At 47.2% G+C, this 27,912-nt stretch overlaps 3 protein-coding genes across 5 annotated transcripts; 2 read left to right on the forward strand and 1 right to left on the reverse strand.

Annotated features, from left to right (window-relative positions):
* Positions 1-1,782: 1,782 nt before the first annotated feature.
* Positions 1,783-9,812, forward strand: LOC123062245 (katanin p80 WD40 repeat-containing subunit B1 homolog KTN80.1). Of its 3 annotated transcripts, none has more exons than XM_044485688.1 (17): positions 1,783-2,082; positions 3,511-3,641; positions 3,746-3,863; positions 4,291-4,620; positions 4,902-4,972; positions 5,429-5,503; positions 5,575-5,718; positions 5,788-5,959; positions 6,064-6,720; positions 6,805-6,864; positions 6,990-7,126; positions 7,658-7,783; positions 8,340-8,414; positions 8,497-8,609; positions 8,850-8,966; positions 9,235-9,303; positions 9,468-9,812. In XM_044485688.1, exons 1-17 carry the CDS (start codon positions 2,052-2,054, stop codon positions 9,535-9,537), a joined length of 2,496 nt encoding a protein of 831 aa, XP_044341623.1. In that variant the 5' UTR covers positions 1,783-2,051; the 3' UTR covers positions 9,538-9,812. The 3 variants fall into 3 exon arrangements, with proteins under 3 accessions (XP_044341623.1, XP_044341625.1, XP_044341622.1); XM_044485690.1 differs by having other exon boundaries at positions 6,808-6,864; XM_044485687.1 differs by having other exon boundaries at positions 6,064-6,864.
* Positions 9,813-10,456: 644 nt separating this feature from the next.
* On the forward strand, positions 10,457-15,485 carry LOC123062247 (secretory carrier-associated membrane protein 2). Its single transcript, XM_044485692.1, has 12 exons — positions 10,457-10,754; positions 11,521-11,631; positions 11,752-11,814; positions 12,551-12,584; positions 12,856-12,978; positions 13,518-13,580; positions 13,674-13,767; positions 13,856-13,901; positions 14,039-14,106; positions 14,729-14,777; positions 14,944-15,009; positions 15,097-15,485. Exons 1-12 carry the CDS (start codon positions 10,698-10,700, stop codon positions 15,181-15,183), a joined length of 861 nt encoding a protein of 286 aa, XP_044341627.1. The 5' UTR covers positions 10,457-10,697; the 3' UTR covers positions 15,184-15,485.
* On the reverse strand, positions 15,465-18,609 carry LOC123062246 (BTB/POZ domain-containing protein At5g03250). The gene is made up of 4 exons (XM_044485691.1): positions 18,379-18,609; positions 17,692-17,761; positions 16,260-17,567; positions 15,465-16,163 (listed from the first exon to the last, which is right to left on the reverse strand). The coding sequence occupies exons 1-4, from the start codon at positions 18,435-18,437 to the stop codon at positions 15,651-15,653; spliced, it is 1,950 nt and encodes a 649-aa protein (XP_044341626.1). The 5' UTR covers positions 18,438-18,609; the 3' UTR covers positions 15,465-15,650.
* Between the last annotated feature and the right edge of the window lie 9,303 nt (positions 18,610-27,912).

Raw genomic sequence — 27,912 nt, forward strand, 5'->3', positions numbered from 1 at the left:
GGACCAGGAGGTGGCGCGCGCCCCTCCCAAGCCCAGTCTGAATTGGACAAGGGGTTTGGGGCGCGGCCCCTCTCTCCCTCCCCTCTTCCCCCCTTTCCCCCCTTCTCCTAGTTGGACTAGGAAAGGAGGAAACCTACTCCAACTAGGAGTAGGAATCCTACTCCCCTGGCACGCCCCTCCTAGGGCCGGCCTCCTCCCCCCTTGCTCCTTTATATAGGGGCAAGGGGGGCACCTCCAGACACACAAGTTGATCTCTAAGATCGTTCTCTTAGCCGTGTGCGGTGCCCCCTTGCACCATAGTCCTCGATAATATTGTAGTGGTGCTTAGGCGAAGCCCTGCGACAGTAGAACATCAAGATCGTCACCACGCCATCGTGCTGACGGAACTCTTCCCCGACACTTTGCTGGATCGGAGTCCGGGGATCGTCATCGAGCTGAACGTGTGCTAGAACTCAGAGGTGCCGTAGTTTCGGTGCTTGATCGGTCGGGCCGTGAAGACGTACGACTACATCAACCGCGTTGTCATAACGCTTCCGCTGTCGGTCTACAAGGGTACGTAGATCACACTCTCCCCTCTCGTTGCTATGCATCACCATGATCTTGCGTGTGCGTAGGAATTTTTTTGAAATTACTACGTTCCCCAACAGATAGATAGATAGATAGATAGGGGGTACAAGAAGGTTTGTGGATAGCGTCGGGCTGTCAGGTCGACATGTCGAATAATCAAGATGAAACGTACCCCTCCCGTTTGTTTGACATCGTATTGGGGGAGGGGGAGGGGGAGGGGGGGGTAGACTGGCTGGATCGAAGTAGGAGAGCATGTTAAAGGCCCGTTTTGTTCGTATTGTCCAATCAGGCCAAGTAGCGGTGCCCGTTGGAGACACTCTTAACATCTTTGTCATGTGGGGGATGCTTCTTTCTTTTTCGACAACACCTACCGGGATAATGGACATTTGCTACCCATATACTCCAGTTTCTCAACTTGACCACGATCCAGGCCATTATCTAATTGTTTGGATGTTAATACCTAAGGGATAATGCCGAACACTATCGGCTTGAGGCGTTACTAACTTGGAGTCACGGAGAGCACCCGTTACCCGTTAGACTTGTATGGTGCAAGGTGCATATGAGTACATATGAGTGAGACATATTTTTCGCCATCTCTCTCTTTCTCTCTCCCAATCTCATTTTACCATCACAACTTCATCCTCTTTGGGCATGACATTCCATGCAACCCTTCTACCATTCAGGTCCTCTCTTTAAGGACATATCGGCGACAACTATCTTGGCATGCCAATGTCACCGAAGCCAACACCCGATCGAAGGATACTATCGCCGCAACCGTCAACCGATCTCCATGTTGCATTTCGCAACGTACCATACCACACATGATCAACAGTTCATCGAATAATAGAAAAAACATCAGAGAGGTCTCATCTAAACAAGCGCGAGTTGAAGACGATCCAGTCAGTATTTCTTACCCATGTGATTCAAAATAAGTGTCGTGTTTTAGTTCGGGATCGGAGTTAGTATATTGAATAATGCGCTAACATAAAAGGTCAGGAGATTATCCCTTTCCACAGCAAGGCCGTGCAAGAGAGGTTTTTATTCGTTTCAACTTTTGGGCCGTCTCTCTTCCGTTCCCTTCCAACAGCAACGAACGCGAGAAGAGGAACCTCTTTCCTTTATTGCGCTTTGGTACAAAAAAGAAAAGAAACGAGACCAAAAGCGAAGCCAAGGGGAAGGGGCAGGAGGACCCAGGAGAGAGAAAGGACGACAAAAACTCCACTCTCCCACCCACCCACGCCGCTCCACACCCATCCTTCTCACTGCTGCGACTGCGAGCAAGGGAGAGAGAGAGAGCGGGGAGAGAAAGGCGAAGCGGCTCTCGTCTCGCTCGCCCCCTCCACATACCACTCGGATCCGAAATTCTCAACCCCGCTCCCGCCCCTGCTCCACTCGTCCTCTACTCGTCGTCGTCCACTGCACGGCGACCCCAGGGCCAGCGCCCGGGGGCCGGCGGCCCGGAGCGGGGGAGAGGCGGAGGGGGGATGGACCCCGAGAAGCGCGGCTACAAGTTCCGTATCCTTTTTTTTTGTCTGCTTACGCTCCGAGAGCTGCTCTTGGTTCACGACTCCTGTTCTTGGTTCGATTTCGCTCACGGGGGCCGCAAGAGGCAACTGTCTCTTCGAGTAATCCGGGTGGGCATTTGCGGGCCGGCGGACGGAGATTGATATTCCCCCCGCAAATTCGTGTGTTCTCTTCTGGTTCGCGGTTTGTCGAAGCAACGGGGGGGGGGGGGGGGGGGGGGATAGATTCGCGAGAAAAGATTTACCCCCTTTTGTTTCCCCTTTCTTGGCAAGCTACGTCAACGAAGGCTCTGCCATTTCTCTTTGGAATGTTGGCAGGAGAGCTGCCAAATCCGTTGATTAGAAAGGGGTGTTACAGGAACACCCCCATTTCTTGAAGCAACTACTAAGCTAAACCTTGAGCGTTGTAGCTTCCCCCCTTTTGCCACAATTTAGGCTGGCAATGCCTGGTAATCAAGGGAGTGTTTGGTTATCCGGCAAGCGTTGGCTTAGCCTGGCTCAGCAAGGAAGCGAGGGATTTGGTTCCCGAGCGAGCCTGCCTCGTATCCTGCGGTTTCCAGCTTTTTCTTCGGTTGACCGAGCTAGCCAAATCGGCTCGCCTCCGTCGGCAAGGATTGCCTTGCCTAGCGAGGTAAGCTGGCAAGCGATCCAAACGCTCCCTTATATTTTGTCTTTCAAGCAGCTATTACTAATGGGAAATCCCAAATGCTCCCCCACAAAAAGCAATAATAGGAGTAAAGACCAAATGCTGACATGCTTAGGATGATTTAGTCAAAAAACAGTAATGTGGATGGTGTATTTTTCATAGTTGTCATAGACACAAAGGAAAATTCCCCATGTGGTTGGGCTCAATGGAAATTTTCCTCTGGGGCTGCGTAGTGGTCCATAGGAAAAGTTGTTATGTAAGCCCTGTAGAATAAATTCTTTAGGAGCATAATCCTCCAAAATTCATATTAAAGTTCTTGGAATCAAAGACATCCAAGTTATTGTTGAAGGACCAACGAACAGTTCAAACCCATACTTCAATAGTTCCTCGAGACGAAATTTTGTGGTAAGGAATCAAGTCACAAACGTCTTTTTTCTTTCGGTGCAACATGCTTTATCTGCACTTGTCCTTACCATGCATATCACCTCACTTTCCAAACTACAGCATAATTATGTCAACTAGAAAAATGGTTGGGGGTGATTTGCCTTTCAGCTTACCTAACAACACATATGAGTAATGTATAGTTGATTGGGTTGTTCTTACTGCTTACCTGCACGTTCACTAAACATAAGGCACTTATATGTCATGTCAAAGGATGATTTAGTATGCACAACTTGCCAACTAATACTTTTATATGCAGGAAAGTCAATATAAGGCTTTGAAAATCTGTGGTTCTCAAACTTGACTCCTCCTTAACCAGTAATCTGAAACTAGAGGAGTTTGTGGCGCACGATGCTGAAGTGAGGTCCTTGGCCATCGGCAAGAAGTCGAGCCGTGTGTTCATTACTGGTGGCAGTGACCGCAACGTCAACCTGTGGGCAATTGGCAAGCAGACTCCTCTCCTGGTTTGTGCCCTATGACATTATGAGCATGATACTACAGTTCTCTTTGGCTATTTGATAATTTGACTCATGTTGTGTTCTTCAATGGGCGTCTGTTGTTTGCACAGAGCTTGTCGGGCCACACAAGCTCGGTTGAGGCTGTAGAGTTTGATACAGCAGAGGTGCTTGTGCTTGCTGGCTCATCAAATGGCTCCATCAAGCTCTGGGACTTGGAAGAAGCTAAAGGTGTGGTTAGTGCTTATATAAAGCCCCCAGAAGAGGGTTATATCTACTGTCTTTCTTTTTCCTTTAAATTGTCTGTTCATTGTAACCAGCTTTTGAGCATGGAAATTGCATTATATGGTATCTTGTGTGTTCATCACAAAATTTATATATTTCAGAGTGGGTGAGTTTGAATTGCTGAGTGCCTTGACTTTATATGTAGTAATATAGACGCAAGAATCGTTGAAATCTTTGTCAAATGTCTTTGGTGATCATACGAAACATGAGTACACTATGAATTTCTCAGCTGAGCTAATGTTCTCAATAGCAGCTGAAAGCATAAGGTCTTTTGGGAGGGTGTTTTCATAACATTAGTGCTTGTCTTGGTAGACTGTAAACTATGCTTTTGCTGAAAGTAGATGTCTGGTTGTTGTTTTGAATTGAAATGCAGTTGTGCGGTCTCTCACTGGGCATAGGTCAAGTTGCACTGCTGTTGAATTCCATCCATTCGGCGAATTTTTTGCATCTGGTTCTTCAGATACAGATCTCAAGATCTGGGATATAAAGAAAAAAGGATGCCTTCATACATACAAGGGTCACAGAGGAGCAATTAAATCAATCCGATTTACACCTGATGGGCGATGGATCGTCACCGGTGGAGAAGATAACATTGTGAAGGTGTGGGATCTGACAGCTGGAAAGCTCTTACATGATTTCAAGTTCCACAGTGGACAAATCCGATGCATTGATTTTCATCCTCAAGAATTTTTGCTTGCAACAGGTACTGACTTTTCCTTCCAAATGTTAGAAGTGTTAAGATTTTTGAGAGAGCATATTTTGTTTTTGTAATGCAACATAAATCATCAAGAATTGTTTATTGTTTAGTATGATCTAAGAACAAGTTCTAATTGTCCGAGGAATCCCATTTTAATTGTGTAATATAGTTAGAAACATCTTTTTGGCTTGGAAAAATGTGTGTTGTTAGACTAACTATAACTACTGAAGTTTTACTGTTTTAGAAAGCTGAAGTATATTCTCAGTCTGTTTACTGTTATTTTCCAGGCTCAGCTGATCGAACTGTGAAGTTTTGGGATCTTGAGACTTTTGAATTGATAGGTTCTGCCGGACCCGAGGTACTTGCAAGTGATTTTCTTATACCATTTCATTTTTGTGCAAGTCGAACATTGTCAATTGTTAAACCATAAAGGCATAAGCTACGAATCCTCAATTACGTTGTATGCAATATGCATGGTATCCAAATACAGTAGTTGCTCACTGCGGCTGATATTTCTGCATCTATTTCTTTTTTTCTTTTCAAATTGGCACCATAGGAATTCCTTGAAACAAGTTTGAGGAAAATATATTGTATTCCATTTTAAGTACTTGAAAAGGTTGATGATGCCCCTTCTCACATTTCTCTGTGATTGATTGTTTGAGTTATTTTCAGTGATGCTTTTATATATATACTGAAGTTGCTTACTGCTCTTCTGCATTTGTTTTTGTTCCTGTATTAAAACGTGCATGGTGAGCGCACATTCACCTTCCTGTTATGATAGATTTATTTACTTTACAAGCATCTTTTATTCCAGGATACTGGTGTACGTTCTATGGTCTTTCACCCAGATGGAAAAACCCTTTTCTGCGGATTAGAGCAAAGCTTAAAGGTAGGTCTGATTTTCATGTGTTCTATTGATATTGCTTGCATGGCATTTGCTGACTACATGGACATCTTCAGGTATTCTCTTGGGAACCAGTAAGATGCCATGATGCTGTTGACATGCGATGGAACAATTTAGCTGACCTTAGTATTTACGAAGGAAAACTGTTGGGATGCTCGTACCATGAACGCCGTGTTGGTGTTTGGGTTGCTGATATATCAGTGAGTGTCATTCTTTGCATGTAATATGTACCTTTGTTTGTATGTCCTAACTTTTATCTTTTGACCCAGCTCATTGAACCCTATGCTCTTGGTGTTTTGCCGAAAGCAAATTTTTTTGCTGAGCTTGTGGATTCTGTGGATGATAATCCTGTGAAACCGAATGGTAGCACTACGAAGCCCATTCGTGCTGTAGCAACATCACATCCAAAAAACATGTACAAAGTCCAGGAGTCAGGAATTGGTATGGCTTTAAATTATCAATATATTTTTAAGTTTGCACTGAAATGACTAACTTTATCTAAGTATTCCACACTGAATAGTGACAATATGTCTTATTGATATCAGCTGAAAGCAGAGTTCGGGCCTTACATTTAACTCCAGGAAGTACAGACAAAATAAAGAAAGATAGGAGCAGCAGCATTCCTCGAAGACCTGATTCATCTGTCAAACCATCTACTCCAGTACGACGTATGAAGCCCGTCGATAGTCCTTCCACAAATTTAAAAACAGCAGAACGCAGTTTCGGACAGCGGGACATCCAATTATTATCTCGTACAGGGATGGCTATTAATTCTTCGATCACTAAAAAAGCTCCGCCTACAGAGTCGGTAGCTGTAAAAGATATTTACACTACATCACAGGCTGTTTCTGTGCCTGTTGTTGTTCCTAGAGACATTTTGGAGGACAAATCAGCAGGCAGTATTCATAGAGGAATTGGAGGCAGAACTGCAGTCCCAGATGATTTTTACAGTCCAGTGCACTTGAGAAAACGTTTACCTAGTGGCGGTACTAGTGATAGTGTCAGCTCAGTAAAATCCATGCTCGCTGAGCCTGATGTTTGCTCGGAGGGTTTGTCTGGGTTAAAGTTCTCCTTTGGACTAACTCCAAATGACAAGAAAGAAGAATCTGACAGTACTGATAAAGGAGAAATTAGACAAATAGCAGAAAAGATGGACAGAATAGTATCATTTGATCATCCGGTGCAGTCAAATGATGACAAGGGTATTGCTCTTTCTTTGTTCTTAAGCATTCAAGCGCTGCGCTTTTGTTCATTTTGGGAATTTAACATTATAGCTCTTTTTACAGCAGCATATGAATCACCGTGCTCGACGACAGGAACAGCCAGGGTCAAATATGTTAGAGGAGGTGTGTGTGTGTGTGTGTGTGTGTGTTAACTGATGTTATCTAGAGCAATCTTGTATCCATGCTGAAGCTTGAGGTTACTTGGCGTAAATATAATTTTCTAATGATATTGTCAACTCCTTTTGCAGTTGCTGTGCCGTTAGGAAAAACTAAGTCTCTTGTTGAGAGATTTGAAAAGAGAGAGAGTTCTAGCATTGATTGTTCATCGCCAACTGGCTCTAGTGGTGATCATACAATGAAAGCTGATAGCCCTCCCACCAGTTCGGTATGCTTTCATGTTTTTACTGTAGTTAACTTTCAATATGATTTTATCCTTATGAATCATCAGTATAGTGATATTAAGAAATGCTTAATGTTTAAGAATCATCAGTATAATGGTATTAAGAAATGCTTAATGTTTAAGAACTCCTTACATAGTTACTGTATCAAATCCCTACTATAATCTTATTTGGTTCTCAATTAGTAACTCATTCATACTTTGTCTGTGCATGTTATGATAATGTAAAATCCAGAACCCCTACTAGTCATTTGGAGATACAAGTAATGATGAAATTTGTTCAGAAACCAGATATAAGATATATGGGGGCAGTCACTGACTTAATGTGTTCTGGAGTTACAATATGCTAGTATGTGGCTGGAAGGCTGCAGCTATAGTATTTTCAGAAACTTTGTACAGAATACAAGTCAAACAAATATGGCTATACTATTGTTATATTTTTATCATTTGATGTTCTCTAGTGTTTGTGATTCATTTTGCTGTCCAACTTATTTGGTTTGCGGTGATTGTAATTGACAGGCAGAAGCAAGTCGCACATATGAAAGGGACTTGCCAACAGTGGACGAGATGACGACTCCAATCGATTTGGTGCGGAACCATGATGAATTTATAAATGTTGTAAAATCTCGGTTGACAAAGCTAGAGGTGATTCTTCTGTTCTTTACTTGCGAACATCTGTTTCTTACTAGCCCAGGGAACTTACGCCCAACAAGTTGATGGGAAATCTTGCAAACCCTGTCAAGTTTATTTGTTGATGCAGCTTGTGGATGTCAACAGGTTTTCTGTTATTCTTCTATGAACTTTAGCTTGATTTACTTGGGGCTTGAGAAATGACCCATATGGAAGCAACAAATTTGAAACATAGGTTGACAATATCAGTGCAGGTTACTAGAAATCAAAATACATGCCATGCACCCTAAAAGAATTCACACCCATCTGGCGAAATCCATGTACTTGGAGATGTGGGAAATTGGCTTAACTTTCTGTAGTTTCTTCAGTACAAAGCTTAACATTAACATCTGCCTACGATTGAATGACATGTGATAAATGTAGGTTGTTATCCTTCCCGTCTTGTAGGCTGTGTATGGAATGAGTACATGTTCTTGTAAAGTGATGTTGATTAGTCACCTAAAAATTAACGCTAGCGTGTTCTTGTAAAGTGTTGCCAATATAATACTAGTACTAACCCTAATGTGTTCAGATGATGCGGCATGTCTTTAACCTAAATGGCATCAAAGGAGCAATTGCTGCGGTCGCAAAGTTGCCTGATATTGCTGTAAGTTTTTCCTCAGATGTATGATGGTTGTACATGATGCTCTTCACATTGTTTTTAGCTACTAATTGTTGAATTCGAACAGGTTCAAGCTGATGTTGTTAGTACTCTCAAGGGAAAACTTGGTCTTTTCAACCTAGATATTTTCTCAAGCCTTCTGCCTGTTCTTGCCGGGTTACTGAACAGCAAAACTGAAAGGTAGCACACCTGATAGTAACACAGATGCACATGTACCCATGCATGCCCAAGAAGATGCCAATGCTATATCTTGCAAATCTGTACTGTTGAAACAGAAGATCATCTTTATTTTTCAGACCCATATAATTATCCTGCAATATGTGAATGAATGCTTATATTGGCGTGGCATCCTACTGTAGGAAATGGTTAGTTTAGCAGTAATTATTGTGTCTTCTAATTACGTCTGCCTCAAATTTGCAGGCATGCTATTGTTGCTTTGGAGATGTTATTGGATCTTATAAAGATTTTTGGACCGGTTATTCATTCAACATTGTCAAGTAGTTCACCTGTTGGAGTAGATCTTCAAGCTGAACAGAGGTATGCTCAACTTCACTCGGGGAAGGGAGCTGAGTGTTGCTAAGAGTAAGAGGGATGCTGCAAAAACTTGTGTTGCTACAAGCCTACCAATGAACTCGGTGTGAGGTGGCAAGTTGGCCCCGAACATATGCTTTACCGAAACTGTTGCCCTAAATGAATGAACTGCAGCCATCAGTAGCATATTACCCTAGCTGGGGCCTTTATATTCTTTAGAGATATATATATATATAACCAGGGCAGTAACCAATTTGTGTGATGCCATGTGCAGGTTGCAGCGTTGCACCCGGTGTTTTAACCATTTGCAAAAGATTGTGCAAGCTCTACACCCGTTGATGACGTAATCCCTCTCCCTCCCTTCACCAGACACCACTAGTTGTTTTCATGCGTGCTCTTCGGCTTCTTTTGTGTACCACTGCAACCAGCGAACGTTGCGCTACGATGAGCAACAAGCGTATCTGACGGTCTGCAATTTTGCTTCTTCTCTTGTTCTTGTTGGCGCAGGCGGAGCGGCCAGTCGGCGCAGCTTGCTCAAGAGCTGAACATGTCTTTGCAAGACCTGGTGGTCTTCTGAAACTAGCCGGAAGCTCAAGTTCACACCGTCAGAGTAGATACCATTCTTTTTGTTACAGAAAATGGAAGTGCCATATGGTGGCGGGGCGGGGTAGCCTGTTGTGGTGGTGGTGTAATTGTTTGTTGTCCCCTGTTGTACATGTGAGCGAGTGAGCGAGAGAGCTTGGCTGTTCATCAGTCTGTAATTAGCCCCCATTTTACTGCATGGACAGCCCCGGACGGACGACCGAGGGAGTGGAGATGGATGAATGGATGGAAAAAACGCCTGTTAGTTTACTCCTGTGTTCGGTCCGGTCTTCGCTTTCTGTGGTGCTGGTTCGCTCCACCATTAGCCGTGTGGTAGAAGTTTTGAAGACAACCATCTCTCCTCCAGAGGTTGGTACGGTACGGCCGTTTGACCGTTCCTTTGTTTAGCATGAGATCACCAGCTGGTTGCCTAGGACTGCTCGTTTGAATATCGTCCTAAAAATGTGAACTCATACTTGGCTGCTAAGGAAACAATATTGTGAAGTCTACCACCAGCTGCCCGCTGTTTTTTCCCCCTCCTTCCTAAAACTCAGCTCTAAGAAAGTGGGATTCTGTGTAATAAGTTGTTGAATATCAACAACTCTGTAAAAAATAATCAGAGAAGTTTAATGTGCTGTGTAAAAAATAATCACAGAAATTTAATGTGCTGTGTAAAAAATAATCACATGAATCTAAACATTTCTTGGCGTTTCCAGGTTAGCCTGCATTGCAATGTTGGGTTAGGCTAGGCCCCATCTAATGCTCCCTTTTGTCCCTGAATGCCATGTCAGAACAAATCAGTCTTCCACTTCCTTCCAGTCCCGCTTGCCCCACCGGGCCCCACCTGTCGGCCACTGAACCCGTACGCGCTAACCCATCGGCAGTCAGGTTTGCACGGCGGCAGGAGGGCCGGAGTATAAAATAAACCCCCTCAACAAATCCACATTCCAAACCCACCGCGTCACGTAAATAACCCCCCCGTCTGTCGAAAAAGCCGAAGTCCAAAGCAGTTGGTCGCTCGCTCCCTCGCCCGCCACCGCCGCGTTGGACTTTTCCCTCGCCGGAGAAACCGCCGCGACCACAGCCGCAACCGCCGCCACCGCCTCCGGAGGAGGAGGAGGAGGAGGAGTAGTACTACCAGGGAGGGAGGAGGCCATGGCGGGGAGGTACGACCGCAACCCCTTCGACGAGGATGACGTCAACCCCTTCGCGGTGAGTCCCCTACTCCGTTTCTACTTTCTAGCCGCCTCGCCGTGGTACCCCGCGCCGGGCCTCCGCCCGCGCCGCAGTCCGCCTTGTCTTCGGCTCCCTGGGTCGCGTCGGTGTCGAATTTGGTCCGGATCGCCGGTGGAGTTGCTTGTTGCGGGTTTTCGCCTATAACCCCTCGTTTCGCCGGTCTGGGTGCTCCGGTGGATCTGGTCGAATCACTGCCTTCAGGGCTAGAGAGGGATTCGATGGATGGATGCGTTTATACGCGTGTCCTGTTGTGCTGGCCGATCGCGAGCGGGAGGGGCGGCGGCTGCCGGTTTCTTCCGTGTTTGTTTTGGGGTTTTTCAGGGTAGAAATGATTCTTAGACACGAAATCGGTACTTGAACTGGGATGAATTTTGTCTAATTACAACGATGCGGTTCACTAGATGTGCAGAGCTTTGGAATTGGGCGATTTGCTCTTCCAAATTATATGCCGCATACGACAAAATGGAAAAATACCTCGTACCATTTTGCTGGCTGAATATTGTTTTAGTACTGGCGTTCAGTGTGACCAGTGCTAGTCACAGTTTGGCGGGTGTCTATGGATCTGCTGCCGCTGAATGTGTTCCATTTAATACAAGGATCGTTATCTATACCAGCAGTTCGGATTGCTGTGCCAACTTTCACTGACAAGGATATCTGATTGTTCATAAGCTTCTAATAAACTGGTAGTTTTTCTCTTTTAACTATTGTTTGGCTGATTTTCCGAATGTATGATGTTCTGCAGGGAGGAGGTGTACCCCCTGCTTCTAATTCTCGGATGCCACCCCTTCCTCACGAACCTGCTGGATTCTATAATGATCGCGCTACCGTGGACATACCTCTTGGTTCATCGAAGGTGCCTGTGCTTCAATTGAGCTTGTCAATTCTTTACTATTTATTTTGAAATTGATTACGGAATTCTTTCACAGCGTGTCCTTGATTGCTTATGCCGTGTGTATATTATTTTCAAATGTAGGACTTAAAGCAAAAGGAGAAAGAACTGCAGTCGAAGGAGGCTGAGCTTAACAAACGGGAAAGAGTAAGTGTCTTTTGCTTGAAACTTGAAATTCCAGCTTTACACTCACATCACATGTTATCCTGTATGTCATTGGTATTGCTTTGTTCAAACCATTGTTTTGTGAATTCAGAAGTTGTTTCGTACTTTTGTAATTCATTCAGTGATCAAAATCCCCTATGCTAAAGTAAAACCTTAAGTTCTCCTGGATGAAACTTTGTGAAGCTTCCCAGATACTGACAAATCGTTGTGCTTAGATACGTACACGGATATAGCCAACAAAGTTTATATGGCCTTGTCCAGAGTTGTTGAAGTAGTAACCATGATGCAGCATGAAAACTGGTGTGCTGTGATTGACATGGATTTACCTAAGGCTCCCTTATAGTCATTACTGCTCTAACTATTTATCAGATCATTGACAGTGCTTGCCTCATGCCATTGTGAGATAAAACCATGGGATCTCCATGCCGACGCTTATAGCCCTATGAGGTGAAGGGTGGTTGTGCTTGTGGAAACTGCCTATTGTATGAAAAGGTTTCATATAGCCATCATCTCTTCATTAACCCAGACAATCAGATGATAGAATTCTTATGAATGTACAATATGCTGAATCAAGAGTTAGCAGTGGTTCTACGTAATCAGTAAAACCTTTCTCGACAACGTTTCACACGATTGAAACAGCCCAGATGTGCTCATGAGCATTCACTTGTAATTCTTTCTTTAACTGTACTATCTGATATTTATATCTTCCTGAAACCAGGAACTTAAAAGAAGGGAAGAAGCTGCAGCTAGAGGTATATAGTTCTTCCTATAGCTGATGCAGTTATTCTTTTGTATATTTCTAGCCATGATATTGATGGGAAGAGGTAGTAGGTAAGATATTGGCCCAAGTTGATTAATGAGGATATTTATCTGGAAACTTGTTCGGGTCAACTTCAGTTAAGACCTTGAATGATTCAGTGAAAGGCTATTCCAGCTAATTTTATCATTATGTTCTTGTTGTTACAGTTCCATATTTCACTACCCTGCCTCTCAGTGTCATACTATCTTCCTTTTCATTTGCAGCTGGTATTGTCATTGAAACGAAAAACTGGCCACCATTTATGCCCATCATTCATCATGACATTTCAAATGAGATACCAATCCACCTACAAAGGATGCAGTACCTTGCATTTTGTTCATTGTTGGGTAAGTGTTAGTTCTTCTTTCACCTCTCCTCAAAATATCTTCTAAACCATCATTTTGTAGATCTTTACTTCTATTCAAATATTGCAAACACTATTTTTACTGGGGAACTCACATTCACATTCACACTGTCCAACTAATGCACTTACTTCACCTGGATCAATGTGATTGCCATATCATCTCCTAGGGTGTGAATCTGCCATTGTCTTCTGAGAAGTGGCATGAGAAAACAAGATTAGTATTTCAAAACTTCGACAAACTTCCCTTATGTTGACAATCTGTACTTTGTAACTATGAATTATTACGAAAATATAATTCTTCTAATCTAAATATTATTACTAAAGCATAAGAATTTGGTGATTTCTCTTCTTTTGGATTGGGCTTAAACTTCCAATGGTCATGAAAAAATGTCCAAAAAATGCTAGTAATCAAATAATGGTGGGCCCAGATGGGCAGCAGATATTAGAATTAGGAGATTCGAGTCTAAGATTGTCATGCATTGGCACAGACTGCTGATTTCTGCAAATTTTGATGCCATGCAGGATTGACGTTATGCCTCTTTTGGAACATCATTGCAACTACCGCAGCATGGATTAAAGGGGCAGGTATGGCTTAGTAGTACCTTACTGTCTACATCTTGTGGATCAACTGCTATCTGCCCTGGCACCTGAAACAAGTCTGGCGGTTCCTTTCGATAGGTGTTGTCATCTGGTTGCTAGCAATTATCTACTTCATCTCTGGTGTCCCTGGGGCCTATGTGCTATGGTATCGGCCGCTTTATAATGCAATGAGGTTTGTGTACATGCATATGCTTTTGTTATTGTTACAAGTCGCTTCTTTGTATATCTTTACACCTTATGCTACTGAATTCATGTTACAGGACTGAAAGCGCTCTGAAGTTTGGATGGTTTTTTCTGCTGTACTTGGTAACAACCTTGCCATCTAGTATTACTCTTCTAGACTAAATGGTTTCCACATCTGTGATGCATTTGTTGATATTTGATTCTTTTTTTTGCGACGAGTTAATATTCCATTCATTGCTAATTATCTTTGCCCCTTCCAGATCCATATAATATTCTGCATCTGGTCAGCTGTGTCTCCCCCATTTCCTTTCAAAGGAAAATCTATCGCGTAAGTGTTACATCACTTATGTATAATTGAAATTACTTCTGTTTGTGCCATGCGTAAATATGGTAGTTATTCACTTATTCTGGCTAAGCTGCAAAGTTTGGGCACACTGAATGCATCGTAAAAGAATTTTGTGTGTTGTTATTCTTCAGTATCTTTACCATACACAAGTATTTACTGATAAAAGGCACCACCACCAAAGCCGTTGTGGCTCCTTTGTTACATATGCTGGATGTGCTGACTAAGGGTACACACCCTACTACTTACTAAACTGAGAGAAATTACTTAGTGGGTGGGATCAGTCTCTACAAAGATTTCGATTGACAGTCGGTACACGACCGAATTGATGCAGGTAATACTACCCGAAAGAATAGCAACACCACCTACTGAGTACATTGTCACGTATAGCACTTCCAGCACTGATTAGGTGGTGTTGCTATTTTTTAGGGTAGCATTGCCTGGATCAATTCGGTTGCTGCTCTAAACTGTTCATGTTAAGAATACTTAGCTTTCAGACTATCCGCTCTCTTTTCAAATCATAGATAGGTGGGTATCATCTCTCCTCTTATCTACAACTCATTCACATTATCTAACTTTGCCTGTCGTATTGTTTCTGGTGTTACAGTGGGTTTTTGCCGGCAATTGACGTCATAGGCAGCAACGCTATTGTGGGGGTAAGTATTTCTGTCTATCTCGAGTTAATTTGGCATGACTGCTTTTCTGGGTGTTTGATGAAGCATTTTCCACACCCGCGTCTCCTCTGTAGATTTTTTCTTTTTGAGCCAGTCTCCCCTGTAGATGACTAGTCATTTACGTTGTCTCTACATTTTCTCCTGGCAGATATTTTACTTTGTTGGATTCGGACTGTTCTGCCTTGAAGCACTGCTCAGCATTGTGGTCATCCAGGTGCGTTTATGCATAACCTTTTGCCGTGCCTTCTGTTTCCTTCCCCGAGAGAGATTATCATTCTGAACTTGGTCGCTCTGAATGCAGCAAGTATACATGTACTTCCGTGGAAGTGGAAAGGCTGCTCAGATGAGGCAAGAGGCAGCACGTGGTGCTATGAGATCTGCCTTCTGATAGAGCGGTCTCGCTGATGAATGGATGAGAATAGGATGTGCCAGTCGGTGATGGCGTCTTGTCTTTGTACATCCCTATACATATCTGTGGGTGGCTGAGAGAGAATACCTGTAGCTATAGATCTTCTTGCATTCTTGTAATATATAGGAGTGCTTCATTCCTTTTCTAGGCCCCAGATCCATGTGCTTTATATGTAGCTTAATCTTTTGGGAGATACAACTTCCACCATCACTATTCTGACGAGCTTGATTGCAATGTCACTATATTATGGTTAATGTATGTGAAGTGCTAAAACTAGTTTATTTCGCCCCATGCAGAGCTGAAGCATGTTATTGCATTACATCACACTATATATCTAGTCTGTTAAATATAGCCATTACTACCTTTAAACAAATGAAAATGGGAGCCGAATCTATAACTCTGACGTGAGCTGAGATTTCATACCCTACTTTTCGGGGCGCCTCTCTCTACTTGCCGCTCATGGCAGGCTGCGCCTGCTGCACCTTGGCTCCGAAGCCGCACTTCCTGGTGAGGATGCTCCACGACCTCCTGGGCTTCCCGAGCCGCCGGATCTCCTGCTTCATGCTCACGCACTCCTTCTCCAGCTCCGACACCCGCGCCTTCACGTTGCTCATGGTCTCGCTTCCCTTCCCCTCGGGCGTCACCATCACCACCTCCTCGTCCTGCCCGGCCGCGCCGCTGTCCACGACGGCACTGCCCTTGGGGACGATGGCGCCGGCGTTGCCGGGGTGGTGCAGGTGCGCGCCGTCGGTGGCCGTGGCGGCGTTGTCCGACACGAAGAACCACCCGGCGATGGAGGTGCGGAGGCGGAGCTGCTCGAAGAAGAGCACCTGCACCACCACCCGCAGCGGCAGCCGCTCGTTCTGCGCCGCGTGCGTGCACGCCTCCAGCGACAGCTTCTGGCAGTTCATCAGCCGGCACAGCTGCTCCCGCTCCGACTCCGACAGCCAATGGTGCGACTGCACGCACGCGCCTCAAATGTTAAGTAAGAGAGAGAGAGACAGTGATGAAATGCCAACGGAGCAAACCGGGATGTGCCTGTGAGTTGTTGTGACCTTGAGGTATATGTCCATGGCGCGGTAGATGCCGTCGTCGACGGTCCGCGCGTAGTCGGGCACCACGGCGGCGAGCGCCTGGAACTTGGCCAGCTTCAGGTTGGTGTCCGGCGCTACCTCCGCGAGGTACCCGTCCATGAGCTTGGCCACCATGGCGATCGGAGCCACGGCGGGCGGCGTCGCGGCGTGGGGCAGCCCCAGCTGGCTCCCGTCCTCTGCCAGCGCCGGCGACGTGTACCCGGTCCCCAGCCCGTCCATGGACGACATGAAGTAGTCCAGTATCCTCTGCACGCAGTCGATGTCGTACAGCGTGTCCACGGTGTAGCCGAGGTTGGGCACCAGCAGGTCCTCGAGGCTGGCGTCCTCCAGCTGCGCGCCGATGCGCCGCTCCAGGTTCTCCCGGCACAGCGGGCTGGCGTGGAGGAGCATGGCCGTGCGGAGCAGCCCCAGCAGGAACTTGGTGGAGGTGACGCCCTTCTTGGTCGGCAGCAGCGCAATGATCTCCTCCAGGAAGTACCTCTGGTCGCCGTCGGACGTCCCGGAGAGGCTGGCGGTGGCGGAGCGCGGGGTGGCGCTACGGCTGCCGGCGATCCCGCCGTAGTCGCCGCCGAAGCTGGCGTTGCTGAAGCTGGCGCTGCGGTTCAGGCCCGGGAGGAGCCGCCCCGCGTAGAACATGATGGCGCCGGCGATGCTCTCGGCGCGCATGCTCTTGGCCTCCATGGCCTGGATCAGCCGCTTGAACATGGGCAGGCTCAGGAGCGACACGTCCTCGTACCACCAGTCCATGGCCGAGGCCGCGGCCGCTGCCGCCGCGCCGCGCGGCGTGTCGCCCGAGCCGATGCCGTTCCAGAGCGCGTCCCTGTCGAGGCTGGCGCCCTTGGCGCCGTGGGTGGACCAGGCGGCGGCGTCGGAGGCGCAGGCCTTGGAGGCGAGCGCGGTGATGCAGCGGGGGACGATTTGGAGGTCCTCGGCGGCCGGGAGCACGCCCTCGCAGGTCTCCAGCGCCCTGACGGAGTCCTTCCAGTTGGCGAGCACGTCGGCGAGGAACGACTCGGCCTGCGCGATCAGGTTGCCCTCCGCGTAGTCGTCCGTCATGCCCAGGTACTCGGCGGCGCACCGGAGGCACACCACGTTGAGCGCGTTGAGCTCGATCTTGACGTCGTAGCAGAAGCGCGCCGCCAGCTCGAAGGCCTTGGCGCCGCCCGGGATGTCGTCCAGCTGCAGCGTGCACATGCCGCCGCCGTCCGACGGCGGCTGGTACTCGCTGATCAGACGCTGCAGCACGCCGCTCCGGCTCAACAGCGGGAACTGCATGCTCATAATGACGATCGATGCACCGTTAGTTAGTCACATTAACGCGCGCAATCGATCGGTTTGTGCAGTTCAGTTGGTGAATGCGAAATGTGACGGCGACACACTCGATCGTGCTAACCTTGTGGAGATAAAAGGACATGTCTCCTACTTCCACGACGACATCGCTCTCGAGCTCGGTCATGCATCTCCTGGGCAAAAGTCAAGATGGATGGATCACGTAAACATCTGGAATTCTCATCAAATTTGCATCCGTGTACGTGCTCGTGATCTTGAAACTGCGACTGATAAGTAAGTACTCCCTCTGAGTTTACGGAGGGAGTAGTATATGTGGATCGGATCTTAGATCGACGTGAACGATACTGAATGGGATAAACCTATGTGATGTGTTTTGTGGCGCGCGATAATTTCTTCAGCGCATGCATAAGATTGGATTTGATTCGCCAATGGAACTTACCTTACAATGGGCATTACATTTTCTGCACAATCGATATCCGCCATGCTTACCAACTAAATTTTTTATCCCTCGCATATGCAAATTGCAAAAAGAAAAAGAAGTTTGATTTGCCATGGGCAAATTCCGAACGTTCAGGACTCATTGGCGTCTGAATACGCGTGATGATATGAACCCACGATAAAAAATGGAACCAGTTGTGCCTAGAGAAAGATTCACATGTACCAAACCATGTTCGATCAAACATTGAGAGTAATCCTGCATCTCCAAGTGCAGCGCGCGGCTTAGAAAAATCAACCGAGGGAGAGGAGTAATCAACTAATAGGAGTATATGAAATGAGGAAGGGGGGTAACCATGTGAGGCCTTCGAGGACGAAGATGTCTGGCTTGGAACCCAGCTTCATGGTCACCATCTTCTTCTCCCAGAATTATTCCACCTAGGCCAGTGGATCTAGGCCTTCTTCTCCCGGACCGAGCCAGGCGCCACCCCGGGGTAGGGTCTCTGTCTAGTGGATCTGGAGGGTACTCTTTTGAGGAAACGGAAGCCGAGGGAAGGGAGCGAGCAAGGATTTATTGTCAGGAAGAGATGGCGGTTGCGCATGCGGGAGGGAGGGAGGGAGGGAGTACGTAGCTGAGGTGGCGCACGCTGCAGGCAGATGCGCGATAGGACGAGCGACATGCATGCACGGACAGTTCAAAGCTTGGCCCTGGTCCAAAGGGGAGAGGTATGACTTCGCAGCTTGCATGTTCCATTTTTTATCTTTTGTTAATCTTCCTATAAGTCATGGGGCCTACCTGTCAGTCGATTGTGCATCGCGTTCTTGGTCCATCCAGTGGCGAATCTAGAAAGAAAATAAAGCGTTGGCTTAAAATTGATTTGTTTTTACAGAAAAACAATCAATTTATTTATCTTCAAACATGGTAATACAACGAACAACAGAAATAATAAAAATTATATCCAAATTCATAAACCACCTAGCGACGACCAGAAGCAATGAAGCGAACCGAAGATGCCCCACCATCATCGCCCCTCCTTCACCGGAGCGGGCAAAACTTGTTCTAGTAGACAGTCGGGAAGTCGTCGTGCTAAGACACCATAGGACCACCAGAACAGCAACTGCCGCCGATGAAGAGTACTGTAGATCGGAAGGATCCAACATGAAGACACACGAAGGAGGCGAACGACGAACTGATTCGAGCAAATCCATCAAAAACAGATCCGTCGGAGATACACCTCCACACGCCCGCCGATAATGCTAGATGCACCACCGAATGGGGGCTAGGCGGGAAGAACGCCTGAACAGGACAGAAATCCTACAAAACTCAAAAACACATCTAGAAACGAAGCCCTCTCACCAAGGGCCGGGATCCACCGCACCCCATGGCTCTAAGGCCACTGATGAGGGGCCCGGCTCTCCCGCGGTGTTCCCAGCAGGAATTATTGTGCAGGTCCAATGAATGTCTGCCACGTGTCCTTATGGGCCAACAGCTTCAATCAATTTGAATTTATTTTGTTTCCCTTCTTCTTACCCCTTCAGTCCTTCGTCAAGCTGGCTACGCGCGCGGCAGCGGACGGGCCTTTGCTCGCCCGCCGGCGATGTTGCCAGGTCGTCCAGCTGCTCGTTTTTTCTTTTCCTCGCCACTACAAAAAGAGCCCTTCGCCGCCGGCGTCTCCTAGCTCGTGCGTGGTCACTGTTATCAGTTATCACTTCGTGCCGCCCGCGGCCCGCGGTCCTTTCTCCCACCGCGCATCACCGTCGTCGGAGCATGCCGCCACCGTCCGACTCATTGCCAAAATGCAGCCGCACATATTTCCTCACTGATATAACATGTCGGATTTGTAAGGTCAATGAATGACTCCCATCAAATTAATGGAGCGAAAGTAATTAGATCAGAAGCCGTCATTTTTTACTCTCGTGGAGCGCCGCCGTGTTAATCTCTCGTTTCAGCGAGACTCAAATGGTGGATCTCTATCATAGCAAACAAGGATAATGATTGAGTCGATACATGAATAAAAATGGATGGACCTCTTCACTTTCACCACACTAGCGACAGCAGAAGCACGGCAATGGCGGTGTGTACGACGATCAACCAGTGTCCGTATAGCCGTACTGCTGGCCATGCGGGGCCATACACGTCGTCAACGATGGTGGGCGTGGGGTCGTGCGTGACGGTGCGGACGGGCTGAGCGGCTCCGGCCAGGGGGCGGGCGCCTTCTTCTGCTTGTGCCTCTTCTTGCTCCTGGACGAGGCCTCGCCCGGGGGGCAGCATGGCAGGCGCCTCGCCCACCGGCGGGGGCGTCGCAACGGGTGGCAGCACCGCGGAAGCCTCGGCCGGACGGCCGCCGGCAACCGTGATATACTTGTATGGGAGGTACACGGGCCAGCGGCGTCGCCGGCCGACCAGCAAAGAACCGATCAACGGTAGCTACCATTCTCGTGACCAGGAAAGGACTGAAGGAGTAAGAACAAACAAAATAAATCTAAATTTATTGAAGCTGTGGGCCCACAAGGACACGTGGCATCCATTCATTGGACCTGCACAATAATTCCTGCTGGGAACACCGCAGGAGAGCCGGACCCATTGATGAGGCGGATCAATGACGGCGCTGGCGGGAGGCAGAGGAACCCAATTTTATTAGCCCCTCCCCACAAAAAAAAGAGTGCTTAAAATCTCTACTCCTAATGGACGAGTTGGTTGAATAGTCGCATCACTTTCGTCTGGTTTTTTTTCGTCTGGTTTTTCTTCGTCCAACCTCCCACCACCTCCCCTCCCACCGGTTTTCCTCTTTTCTCGTCTCGCCGGCAATACCCAACGTATTTATGGTAATCAATCACAATTAATCCACGTATGGTAAAACTATAAACTCAGAAATCTCAAATATGATAATTATAGTAATAAATCAATCCAGGTATGGTAAAGACATAACTCAGGAAATTTTGAATATGGTAATTATTTTTTTCACTTCGTACGCCCCACCCCATCAATCGAAGGTCTCCCCCAGCGCACGCCCCACCCATTTTTCCCACCTCCTGATTTGGCAAGTGATGATTCAATCACGTAATTCCCCCACACAAAAAAGAAGAAAGATTCAATCACGTAATTTATCTCTACTCCTAAATGAGGAGTCTGCGGCGGTGATGGTACATCTCTAAGTCCTTCGTTTGGTTTCGTTCGTTCCATCGAAGGAAGGATCTCGCCACCTTCGATCGATATTTTCCAAACATAGCCCACGTCTCATTTTGGGTATTTACCGATTTCCTGCCAGAATAAGGCCTCAAAAAACAGTCTACCCCACCCGTTCCTCCTCCCCTTTCGTACAAGCCCGATGCACAATTGTTAGGAAAGAAAAAACACACGTGATGCCGCCGCCGCCGCCCCAATCCTCCTCTCCCTCGTCCCTCCTCCTGATAGCAGCAGCAGCGTGGGAGAGACACGCGGCGCAGCAGTGGGATGACGGCGGCAAGCAGCAGGTAGCCGGATGGAAGTCGCGGGAATGTCTCATCTAATCTCTGTGTCGTCCTCGACATCAGAGATTCCCACGCCATCACTTCTCGTTTCTCGCTCACCCTTCTTTTTCTAGATCAAAATCAAGATTTAGAGCGGCTGACCAGGGGCGATGTTGGTGGGGCATTTGATGTGTGTGACGGGCTGGCGGCATGGTTGGAGAACGAAGAGGAGCGCCGTGGTGGTGGAGGGTCATGAGTGATGACCAAGAGCTGGGGAGGCTGCTGGTGTGTTGGGGACATGGTCGGGCGCCTCCTCTAACACTCTAGCAGAGTCAGATGGCGTTCAGGTCATGCCTGGTAGGCGAGCTAGCAGTCAGCGGCCGAAGTTGCGGTCGACTTCACTAGGCTGGAGCCGAAGAACATGATCAATTTCGTGCTACGCCTGCGGCATCCCCAGCACCAGCAGCAAGAAGTGCGCCGCGTGCAAGATTATGCGATACTGGTGCGGGCCCCCTCCTCCTCCATGCATGTTGCTTGCTTGGTATATATGGCATAGCTATGAGCGTGTCTTGCACTGTCACCGAGTTCCTGCGGACATCAAACAACGAGAAGGTTGTTTTACAAGAGGTTTATGCCTGGTTTGATCAGAAAAAACTGGTGTTCATCTTTACTGTATTTATTTTTGGCACACAGGTTTTGTTCTCGGAGCATATATAGGACCTCTCGGCCAGGTCAGACATTCATTGAACTTGACTACAACATCTCTATCAGTTTCCAAATCATGACCAAATCATGGTGCTCCCACTATTCTCACCTGACGTGTTACATAAATATTTTTTTGCAGTAGTTCAGGGTTTAAGGCAATTAAGGATGTTATTTAGGTTCCTCTACAGATTCCTCCCTATATTAAGTATTTCTCATGTGCTTGCATCGTGGTGTTTAGTTTGGTTTGTAGGAGGAGATACATAGAGTTGCTCTGTTGTATTTGGTCCGCCAAGGTGTGCTACTTTGTCATCATTAAGTTTTTCATGTGGTCTGATTGCTAAAAATTTCTGTACGGAAGGAATGCTTAAGCAAAATAGACTATAGAAGTACTGATGATGGTCTGATTGATAATATCTTTTGTACCCAAGGAATACTTAAGCAAAATAGACTATAGAAGTACTGACGGAATGATGTTCTTTGTGCTCTCATAGCTTTTGCTGCAAATGTAAATTTTCTTAATCTGCATCTATTTTTGTGCTCTCATATGGAAGGTTTATGTGTTAGTACTATTGCGGATTCTTTAACCTTTTCATGTCTGATGGCATGAACTTATATATAGTAGGTACATGCAAAGGAACTTAACAAGAGAACAATAGTCTTTTGAACAAGGCTAATTTGTTACCTTTAAATATCAGGTCCACACACCACACACACTGTAAGAGAGAGAGAGAGATATTTATATGTATCTTTTGCAGGATTGACAGCACATGATGAGAAGAAGACATGGTTTACCACTATAGAGGATCGGATAGCGTCTTCGTGGATTCAGATAAGAATAACATTGTAAAAGGGCAAGGTATCATGTACAATCAAGCATTGCAAATGACTAGCTGCTGCCTTGTTTAATTTTTTTAGGATTGCCCAAAATTTCCTTACTAGAATTTTGAGAAGTTTGGCCATCAATTCTACTGCTTGGTCATTTTATATATCATGTTGCAGTCTTTCTTTTAATAAAAGGTAATATTAACACCATCCATGTACTACTATTGTGTTTGCGGTCTGATACATGGTGACTAATTTTCATATACATTATGTTTCATATTATCAATGAATATGTTTATTTTTTTATGCATGGACCCTACAACTGGGTTATTATATGCGTGCTGTTTTTTTCCTTTTCACTTCATTACCATCTTTGGGCTGAGACTTTATAACTATTGCAAGTATGTTGAGAGTGTGCTATAAACTAAGGGCAATCCTAAATGGATATGTCCAGTTCGACATAGCATTGCATATTGCAGTATCCACAGAACTAAGAAAGGACCATTCCAACTGGCAATGAGTATTGGAAGGTATAAATACTACATAACATATGGTTTCAGAAGTATAGTAACAAGCTCATATGGTTTCAGAAGTATAATAACAAGCTCATATGGTTTCTGAAGTAGAAACCATATGCACCATTTGATGTTTGAAGTGGAAATGTATCCATGATAGTTAGTTGTTGTTGTCAACGATAAAAATTGGAAGAAAATTAATAAAGCCATTTTCATTGAAGAATAATTGGGGGGTAGCACCCCACCAGTTGTTATATTACTTGCAGGACGAGATATTTTGATCGAATAGATAAAAACAGAGAGATAAAGAGCTAAAACAAAAATATGGGGGAAAATATGGGGGGCTGGTTAGCATGCTAGGTCAGAGCAAAGCGAAAAACTGTATAAATAAGTCCCAAGGAGTGTGATACATTATGTAGAATAGAATATTTGTTCTCCATGAAACCTTTCCTGGGCTCCATAAAAAATTTTGTGCTCATGCTTGCGCAGATTCTAAAATTTTGATTCGTTGTTCGGGCATTCGGAGTTCACAGTTATCTAAATTTCTCTTATGTGTGTTTTCAAAGAATTTGGTACTTTAAGGTCTTGCTATTATATTATCTTTGAATCTAATTAGAATAGATTAGTAGTATGATATAGTGAAGTAGTCTTGCACTCACTTAATTTCAATCGGGTAAAAAAAGATAATTTATTTCAGCCATAAGTAGAACACCCGAGCTAATCGATACACCGTTTAGAAAATTGATAAACTGTTGCAGGGAGAGCAGCGCACGCAGCAGTAGTCGAGGGCTGAGCGCGTGTCGACAGCGCACGCAGCAGTGGTCGAGGGCTGAGCGCGTGTTGTAATCGTCCGTGGCCGCTGTTGATCGCTAAAGGAGGCATGCATTATGTAACACCCCGGATGTAACTTTCCTTATTTGTACTCCAACTCTTGCCGTTTCCGGCATTAAGTTATATTTATTTCCTCGGGTTCGGGTTTTTGTCTCCGGGTGTGGTTGTCGTTGTTATGCATCTCATGTCATGTCATCATGTGCATTGCATTTGCATACGTGTTCATCTCATGCATTCGAGCATTTTCCCCATTGTCCGTTTTGCGTTCCGGCGCTTCGTTCTCCTCCGATGTCCATTTCTAGCTTTCTTTTGTGTGTGGGGATTAAACATTTCCGGATTGGACCGAGACTTGCCAAGCGGCCTTGGTTTACTACCGGTAGACCGCCTGTGAAGTTTAGTACCATTTGGACTTCGTTTGGTGCTCCAACGGTTAACCGAGGGACCGAAAAGGCCTCGTGTGTGTTGCAGCCCAACACCCCTCCATTTTGGCCCAAAACCCACCTAACTCTGCTCCATCACCTAGAGCGTTCGATCACGATCGCGTGGCTGAAAACCGCACCTCATTTGGACTCTCCTAGCTCCCTCTATGCCTATAAATAGACCCCTCCATTCCAAATCCCGAGTCTTCTTCCCCGAAACCCTAAAATCTCAGATCCGCCACCGCCGGACACGTCCGGACGGCGCCAGACACGTCCGGCCAGCCCCGCCGCTGCCACGTGGCGCCGCGCCACTCGCCGCCGCCTGCGCCCACTTCACCGCCCCAGACGGCCCGCTGAGGCCCGCATCGCCCCGCCGCCGCCTACCGAAGCCGCCGCCCTCCTCCACGCGCAGCCGCCGCGCGCCGCCGCCGCCCACGCGCTGCGCCGCCGCCGCCTCAATGCGTCGCCGGCGCCGTCCTCCGCGCCGCCGCCCGGCCGCCTCCGCCCCGTCCCCGACAGCTCCGGCCGCCACGAGCCTCTCCGGCGACCTCAACATTCCGGTGGCGAACAGTAACTCCGGCGGCCTCGTAATCTGCGCAGATCTCAGATCTGAAATCCTAACCCTAGGTCATTTTTCGTCTAAGTCCTCAGGATTTTTAGCTCACATGCCCATGTTCGCGGCCCCGTAATTTTGCATCCGTAGCTTCGATTTGGGCATATAGCATCTTTACCTCGAAGTTTTGGGATTCTTTTCAGAAGGCCATGGGCACTAACATCCGCTTCAGTACAGCTTTCCATCCTCAAACAAGCGGTCAAGTCGAGCGTGTCAACCAGATTCTTGAAGATATGCTCAGGGCTTGTGTGATCTACTTCGGCATGAAGTGGGAGGATTGTCTTCCTTATGCTGAATTCTCCTACAACAACAGTTTTCAAGCAAGTTCAGGCAAGGCCCCATTTGAAATTCTGTATGGCAGGAAGTGCCGTACACCTCTCAACTGGTCTGAAACCGGTGAACGTCAGCTTTTGGGTAATGACTTAATCACAGAGGCAGAAGAAATGTGCAAAGTCATTCGAGATAACCTCAAAGTAGCCCAATTCCGCCAGAAGAGCTACTACGATAGTAACCACCGTGATTTGGCTTTCGAGATCGGAGATCATGTTTACCTCCGCGTCTCTCCTATGAAAGGTACTCGTCGCTTTGATATCAAAGGGAAGCTTGCCCCTAGATACGTGGGACCTTTCAAGATTGTCAGCAAGAGAGGCGACCTCGCCTATCAACTCGAGCTTCCTTCAAACTTTGCAAATGTCCATGACGTGTTCCATGTCTCTCAGCTTCGAAAGTGCTTCAAGACTCCTGACCGCACCGTCAACTTCGAGGACATTGAGCTCCAAGAAGATCTCTCTTATCGTGAGCACCCAGTTGCTATTCTTGAAGAGACCGAACGCAAGACTCGCAACAAGTCAATCAAATTTCTCAAAGTCAAGTGGTCACACCATTCCGACCGTGAAGCTACCTGGGAACGCGAGGATCACCTCCGTTCTGAGTACCCGGCGTTCTTTCAGTCCTAGATCCCGGGACGAGATCCTTTTGTAGTGGTGGAGTGTTGTAACACCCCGGATGTAACTTTTCCTATTTGTACTCCAACTCTTGCCGTTTCCGGCGTTAAGTTATATTTATTTCCTCGGGTTCAGGTTTTTGTCTCCGGGTGTGGTTGTCGTTGTCATGCATCTCATGTCATGTCATCATGTGCATTGCATTTGCATACGTGTTCATCTCATGCATTCGAGCATTTTCCCCGTTGTCCGTTTTGCGTTCCGGCGCTTCGTTCTCCTCCGGTGGCCATTTCTAGCTTTCCTTCGTGTGTGGGGATTAAACATTTCCGGATTGGACCGAAACTTGCCAAGCGGCCTTGGTTTACTACCGGTAGACCGCCTGTCAAGTTTCATACCATTTGGACTTCGTTTGGTGCTCCAACGGTTAACCGAGGGACCGAAAAGGCCTCATGTGTGTTGCAGCCCAACACCCCTCCATTTTGGCCCAAAACCCACCTAACTCTGCTCCATCAACTAGAGCGTTCGATCACGATCGCATGGCCGAAAACCGCACCTCATTTGGACTCTCCTAGCTCCCTCTATGCCTATAAATAGACCCCTCCATTCCAAATCCCGAGTCTCCTTCCCCGAAACCCTAAAATCTCAGATCCGCCGCCGCCGGACACGTCCGGACGGCGCCGCCGCTGCCACATGGCGCCGCGCCACTCGCCGCCGCCCGCGCCCACTTCGCCGCCCCAGCCGGCCCGCTGAGGCCCGCAGCCGGCCCTCCCGGCCCGCATCGCCCCGCCACCGCCTACCGAAGCCGCCGCGCTCCTCCACGCGCCGCCGCCGCCCACGCGCCGCGCCGCCACCGCCTCCACGCGTCGCCGGCGCTGTCCTCCGCTCCGCTGCCGCGCGCCGGTCGCCGCCCCGCCGCCCGCTGCCGCGCGCCGGCCGCCGCCCCGCCGCCCGGCCACCTCCGCCCCGTCCCCGACAGCTCCGGCCGCCACGAGCCTCTCCGGCGACCTCGACATTCCGGCGGCGAACAGTAACTCCGGCGGCCCCGTAATCCGCGCAGATCTCAGATCTGAAATCCTAACCCTAGGTCATTTTTCGTCTAAGTCCTCAGGATTTTTAGCTCATATACCCATGTTCGCGGCCCTGTAACTTTGCATCCGTAGCTCCGATTTGGGCATATAGCATATCAAAATGTTCACCTCAGAGAGTACATCATTTCATTCCATTGCATCATTTTCATTTGACCTTATCTTGATGCCCGAAATGCTGTTAGAAGAGGGCTACTTGAGTTAATTGTCAGATCTGTTACTCCGTTTAGCACTTTTGTCATTTTTGCCATGATTAATGTGTGCATGCTATGCCCGTGAGTTCTTCATATGTTTTGTTAAGGGTTTTGTCATCTATCAGAGGTGCAACCCATGTATTTTTAGGATATGTGTGGTGACTTGTGCAAGCTTGCAAAGTGGTGCACTTGCTAATTCTGTTTTCAGGGACAGTGATTTCACTAAGTCCTGGGATTGTTTAGTTCATGATGCCATATGTTCATGTTGTTTCCTAGTGATCCGTGCCTCTTTTGAGGATGATCAGTAAGGGAGT

The sequence above is a fragment of the Triticum aestivum genome, chromosome 3A (genome assembly GCF_018294505.1).
Source record: "Triticum aestivum cultivar Chinese Spring chromosome 3A, IWGSC CS RefSeq v2.1, whole genome shotgun sequence".
NCBI classification, from domain to species: domain Eukaryota; kingdom Viridiplantae; phylum Streptophyta; class Magnoliopsida; order Poales; family Poaceae; genus Triticum; species Triticum aestivum.